Source organism: Macrobrachium rosenbergii, chromosome 54 (genome assembly GCF_040412425.1).
Source record: "Macrobrachium rosenbergii isolate ZJJX-2024 chromosome 54, ASM4041242v1, whole genome shotgun sequence".
Classification (NCBI taxonomy): Eukaryota; Metazoa; Arthropoda; class Malacostraca; order Decapoda; family Palaemonidae; genus Macrobrachium; species Macrobrachium rosenbergii.
In genome coordinates this window covers 17934366-17941097 of record NC_089794.1, presented here as the reverse complement: position 1 = coordinate 17941097, position 6732 = coordinate 17934366, and the positions used below count along the sequence as shown (strand labels likewise).

The window sequence follows — 6732 nt, the reverse complement described above, 5'->3', positions numbered from 1 at the left end:
ACTTATCATTTGATAGGGTGAATACAGTAATGAAATGTATGAAAAACACACACACACACACACACACACACACACACACACACATATATATATATATATATATATGTGTGTGTGTGTGTGTGTGTGTGTGTGTGTGTGTGTGTGTGTGTTGATTTTCCACGTACAGAAAATCTAAAGCGTGAAGGTCCTTGGGAATGGTGTTTTTACTTCAGTTTTATGCTGGTATTAGAGGTATATTTTCATCGTGGATTTTAATTATTATGTACTCGTAAGGTCGTTCTGTCACAAGTCACATGCTGTAGTATCGTGGACGCACGAGTTTCGACTTTGTTAAATTCCTACGCACGTCTGGATGCTTTGCTTACTTACTTCATTTGCTTACTTTACTTACTTGCTTATTTTACCTACTTGCTTACTTACTTACTTACTTTACTTGATTACTTTACTCGTTTGCTTTACTTACTTACTTGCTCACTTACTTTACTTGCTTGCTTGCTTACTTATTTTTACTTTACTTGCTTACTTACTTACCTTACTTGCTTACTTATGGGAGAATCATACGGAGTGCTCCATGTTGACTGTTAAATGAACGCAATCAAGACACTCAGCAAATAATGTTTTATTATCATTTTTTCTCGAAAGATTTGACATTCTCAGTCCTCCTAACGTTAAATGGCTGCCCATTGTGCAATCTCGGCGCTGCCTTTCTGAAGTACATCTTGGCTCAAATAATTTGAAATTATTTGTAGCCAGTCTTGCGCTGACTTCTCACATTGTCCGTATTGTGTGCAGCAAGTCTCTCAGATATTTTGGGACGCCAGTCCTGGTAGATCGATGAGGCATAACGCATTTCAAACATTATTTTAGCCTCGGTGGACAGTGCAACTCAAACAACACGGGAGTAGTCCCATTCCTTGTTACTCTTGCCGCTCTGTTTAGTATATTTTACAGCTTTCTAAGTTGAGTCTCAAGTAGATGATGACAGTTGCGACACTCCACTCTACTAATGGTGCAATCAATCCCAAGTCTTTTAACGGAGCATTCCTCAAAGTATTTTTCAAAGAATGCTATGATTTTCATAAATGACATCGAATAACCCGACACATCATCATTATCGAGAGTGCTGGAGAAGCAGACTGCAGTCCATTCTCCATCGACCATTTCCAATATTGTATTTACAAGAGAGCTTAAAGCCGTTTTGGTTGGTTATAATTATCTATAATTTGCCTGGCCATCCGGTAGAGCATCGCCCTTGTTAGGTGAATGGTTGACCTTTTAAGATTCACGTACTGCATAAACTTACGTTTGCGTAGCAGAGTGCGCCTTTCAAAACCGGTTTGATAAAAGACGTTCTCTGAGATATTGGAACTGCCCTCAGATGCACCAGTGTTTAACCCTGAAAATTATAACGGTAAGGCACGAGAAATTTTCCACCAGACAGACACAGAACAGGCATCGGATCAATTGCAGAGAACGTTTTATTCTCGTTTTTAATATCGACAGGCCTACTCACGTGCCTGGTTCGGTAGGCTACTAAGCTGGTCTTTCTTTTCAACAAACGGTACAACAATGTTCTCAATTTTGTTTCTGTAAATTCAAGAAAACTGTCAGCCAGATGTCGTTCAGATGATCATTTGCACCGAAAAGGAAACTTTTTTATTTCGTGATATTACCGATTGAATTATCAAGAAGTCTATACAATTTATTCTTATCGTCATATCCATCGCCGCTTCTCAGACCTCGTGATCGTCACATTCGGTTTTTTCTACTTCTTACTGGGTAACTGCAATGGCTCCTTACTATTCTGTATTCTTCCCATGCAATTTCAGCCTTTAACCTTCGCTATCTGCCCTCTTTGAGACTTTTTTCATTCTTTAGTTTCAAAATCTCACTGTAACGACCCGAGTGGGCCGTTATGCAGGTTCTTTAACATACTCAGGACGGGGCTGTCATGACTGACGGCAGATGCAACAAACAAAGGAGGGGAAAACAACAAAAACAATAAAATGAGCTTAAAATTAATTTATTTACAATATTTACAAGTGAGTCAGGTCTGGTAAAAAGATAAAAACCATAAGTACAAAAAAAAGCCAAAAGGCAGCACTAAACAAAATCAAGTTAAATAAACAATTAACTTTATAAACAAAAAGTAGCTTTAAAAAAAGGCAAAAATAAACAACAGCAGGCAGAAAAAAAAAACAAACATACGTCCTCCATCGGGGCACCAAGACAGCCCTCAGCTGTGCAACAGGGACAAGAACCCACCAACCAGAATACCCCGATGGAGACGTCAGGACAGCCTCACGCTGTCATCAAAGATGAGCAGCTCGTGGTCACACGACTACTCATGGTCACACTCCTCCTCTACGTCGTGCTCCACTTCGTAGGCGTGCTCCAATTTGCTGCTCAAAAACTCGACCAACGTCGACTCCAAAAACTGCCTGCTGCTGCTGCCACTGCCGCTACTCTCGCTGCCCTACCAGACCCGACTGACAAAAGAAAAACGGCAGCTCACCGACGAGAACATCAAAACAAAAAAAACTTGAAGGTAAGGAGGCAGCAATCCACAAAAGGGAACGAGCGGGGAACCAGCAGTTCCCGCAAAACCATCACTTAACGTGACACTCACCACAGAAACAAGATGATTTGTCCTTAAGTGTTGTATGTTTTTTTCTACCAACGGGCACGTATTATCATATTCAATGTTGCTGACCCGATTATAAACATTCATAAGCCAATAAACACCAATTAAACCTCTCTCCCACCCTCTAATACATACATCCATACTCATACACATAAACAAACGCTCAGCTAATGTGATATTGGATAAAAATTGTTGCTATCTGTGATAATCGATAGACCTATTATAAGTTAGGTCTACCCAGGACCCACTAAGGGGTCTATCAGGACGGAACCGGTGCACGGTGAGCTTTAGAATAAAACAGACCAGGTTTCAAGTACACACATAAAAGACAATGTTCTTCCTTTCTAAACCCCTTTTGCATTTTTTGTTTGCGTGCCTAACGCAAAGCATGAGCAATGGAAACTGTCTTTTATTCTTTGCCTTTTCATTCACTCAAGCACTCACTCGCTCTATTGTGGCGTTGGGGTAATCTGTGGTCTGTGACGTATATCCTGTAAGGTCTGCGGACCTTGTATTCCCGCTCGTGACAGAGTCCTTAGGTGTGTTGAAGACTCGATAACCCTACGGTGTCTATCTGGACATGATGTTGACAAAAAATAAGAAAGATTTTCATGAGAGAATAGTCATATAAGACGATTGTATTGTTGCTTGAATGGTTAGTATAAGCTCTGAATCAGAATGATAGACCAATACAGAATTACAATTCATAATAATCAATAGCTAGACAGATGCTTTTCCTAAGCCCGTATTAGAGCCAAGAAGGGCATCCGTGTGTAAAGCATCGGCCAAAATCATGAAATGCTATTGCAAAGGGCTTAGTAAAATCCGCGCCCCATGGTAGAGGAGTAAGCTGAGAAGAAGATAGACTAGGACTTGTTTACATGCGTCAACAATGCCTCCGTTATTACTGTTATTACAATTCCCTGTCACTGCATCTGCATCTGTATTACCAGCTTTCTTTTTTTTATCTACTGCAGGATCTGGATTTCCCATACTCTGTAATTCTGGATCTTCATCCATATTTCCAGTACAACTCCTTTCTAAAGAACTTGGACAGTGTTTACCAAGGCACTTTGCTGCAGCTGGATCTGGAATGAATACCAACTGGATCCGCACTACTGGATCTTGACAAGGATTACCCATGAAATTCATTGTAGGCTGCCACTGGCACTCCTTTCTCTCTTGAATTGGATCAGGAGCACTGACAGTAGTACCTTGTTACTGGATCTGCATTTCCCTTTCAGTGGATCATCTGGAAATGGCGTACAATTACAATTCCCTGTAAGTGGATCTTCATCAAGAAAGGCTCAGCTCCATTAGAAAGAAAAAGCCTGGAACCATTAGTGTCGATAAACAAGAAGAATGGGAAACTGAACCACAGGAAGAATTAAAAACGAAAGAATACGAGCACTTAGACCACTGTTTTCGTACAATGAAAGCAGTTAGAATGAATTCGTGATACTCTTTGCGAAAGAGCAATCAAGTCCAATTGTTGCTAGGGCACGTCTGTAAACAAATGACCCGCTACTGACACCAGAGGAGCTTGACGGATTGCAGCCCGTGGAAGCAGGAGGCAGTGCAGCAGTGCTGGAAGTGCTCGACGCGTAGACGGACACAGGAAGCCTCTTCTTCTCTCTACTTTAGAGTCAGGTAATTAAAGCTTCACGTTCTACGTGAAGTTAGTCTGTTTTTCTTCAAGTTTTTCTTATCCTCGCTTCTGTGGATATTGACGTAGTGTAACTTCTTCGAGAATGTTCAAGGCAAACCTTTGAAATTGGCAACATAGTACTAAGGTTATGATGAGTTGTCGGAGTGCCATAGACTAGAATACCTAGATGTGATAAAAAAAAAATGCATAGGTTAAAGTGCTCACTAAATAACAAAGACAAAAAGCTCCATATCCTGGAAGTGAATGGTTTTAGGACTATGGTTGCTCACGTCACAAGGAGAGTACGGAGATGGTCATCATCAACCTAGTATTTTTTGAAACTCCTCTCGGCCCTCATTAGGCCTATTTGCTGGGCCCCATTTATTTGTCTCAGCTGATAGTTTATAAACCTATTCTTCAGTGTCATGCTCCTTTAGTTTCTTTGTTAATTATATCCTGAGCTTTTCCGATTTTTTAAGCTACTGGGAAAAGAAAATGAGTGATCTGGGAGCCTTTCATTCGAGGATTCTGTCAAAAGCTGAGGCGCCGTTGTAAAGGAGAGCTCAACCTGAAACTGTTTCAAACAAAACTTCGGTTTGGCTTCGATAATCTAGTGATGGGATTTTCGGCTCCTTTCAGGGAACCGGATCTTTTGGCTCTTTTCAGTTTTGAGATCCGGCTCCTAAATGGCTCTTTCGGCTCCCAAATGGCTCTTTATTAAGAAAACCAATACCGTAATAAAAGTTGGATGGCTCTGGCAATATTAAACATTTCATACATAAAAGAAAGGTTAATAAAAACTCTATTTGTCAATTGTTCTTTTTCTATTAATCATCAACTAACACACTTCATTATAATCAAAATATTACTTAATGAAATTCGTAGGCCTATTCAATGTTTCCCTACTTTGAAAAACAAAATAAAAAAAGTTTGAAATATATTAAACTTTTTATATGCCGGTAGAAATAATTGTGGATTTCCAATGGCAATGCAAATTGAAAGAATATAATGGTAATTACCAACTAAAATAATATAGTGAAAAAAATAAAAAACGAATTAAAAAAAATGGAATTTCCTGTTTGGCCTCATGTTAATGGTATCTTATTGAGTTAAATGTGTGTGTGTGTGTGTGTGAGAGAGCCTATGTAGTGTCTCGTAAGTTGGCATTTAGAAAAACTAAATCACTGACTTTGTTTGAGCTGATTCTGTTCCTTCGCTCTGTTATAATCTGTCCCGTTTTGGAGAAAATTCTCTCTGATGGGACTGAAGTTGCTACTATACACAGTTTCCTTGCCATGACTTTGGCAAGTCGTGGGTACACTAAGGCCTTGGATTTCCACCAGCTCAGAGGATCTGCTGCTCGCTGAATTATTGGTTCCTCGAGGTAAGACCTAACTTCTAAAACTGCGTCTGTTGAAGGATTTCTTCTTTCATTGTCCCCTGATGCTCTTTCATCAAAAAAACTCCACACAGTTGATGTATGTGGCTCTGGATTTACTCTTAAATCTTGTCCTGAAGGTGGCGGGGCTGGTTCACTGCGTGGATTGCATCTAGCTGCAGCAGTTGTCAGTCTTTGCACAGCATCATCAACAGCAGTGCTTTCATTAAAGGCCAGTTTCTTGAACCTTGGATCTAATATGCTAGTATCTGAGAGGACAGCATTGTATTCCATGCGGTGGAACCTCCTTTCCATTGAACTAGAAAGAGTTGTCACCAACTCAGCTACTTTTTCAGTAGTTATTAATTCACTTGTCTGGTGATGGTTTGTTACAGTTTGAAGACCCCTACACAGGATAATAATTTTTGAGGCAGTCACATAGCTTTCTGCACTGATTTCTACTGTGACCTGTTGAAATGGCTCCAAGACAGTGCAGGCTTCTTTAATTATATCCCATTCATTTTGGTTGGGTATGTCAACTGGGGCATTCATGATAGCTATGGTAGAGATTATGGCCTCTCTTGACTCCAAAACCCGTTTCAGCATATGAAAAGTTGAATTCCATCTTGTGATACAGTCTTGAATGGGTCTTAACTCCGGCATTCCCATTTGGCGTTGAGTACACTTGAGCTTCTGTGTTGCCGTTGAACTTTTATGAAAAATTCCACCATTCCCTTCACCTTATCCACTGTTGGCTTTATCACCTTAAGTGCATCTCGTACTATCAGGTTGAGTGTGTGTGCAAGGCATGGAAAGTGAGTCCATTTAAGTAATTTAATGGCTTTTACAATATTAGAAGCATTGTCTGTGACACAACATACCACTTTGTTTTCAATTTTTCAATCTTTAGCTACTCGTAACAGTTCATCTGCCAGATTCTCAGCAGTATGTCTATCACTAAATTCGAAGCAACTCAATAGAGAAGTTACCATCTTAAAGTCTTCAATGTAATGGCATGTGACAGACATGAAATTTGTTGTAGCTCGTGATGTCCAACAATCA

The 6732-nt window shown here is 40.0% G+C and overlaps 1 protein-coding gene across 1 annotated transcript; it reads right to left on the bottom strand.

The window, feature by feature from the left end:
* Positions 1 to 5433: 5433 nt before the first annotated feature.
* LOC136834593 (E3 SUMO-protein ligase ZBED1-like) lies at positions 5434 to 6333 on the bottom strand. Its single transcript, XM_067097173.1, has one exon. It carries the CDS (start codon positions 6331 to 6333, stop codon positions 5434 to 5436), a length of 900 nt encoding a protein of 299 aa, XP_066953274.1.
* Positions 6334 to 6732: the final 399 nt, after the last annotated feature.

Bases quoted from the DNA above. Each gene is read 5' to 3' on its own strand.
- LOC136834593 (XM_067097173.1), bottom strand. From the start codon at position 6,333: ATGCCGGAGTTAAGACCCATTCAAGACTGTATCACAAGATGGAATTCA.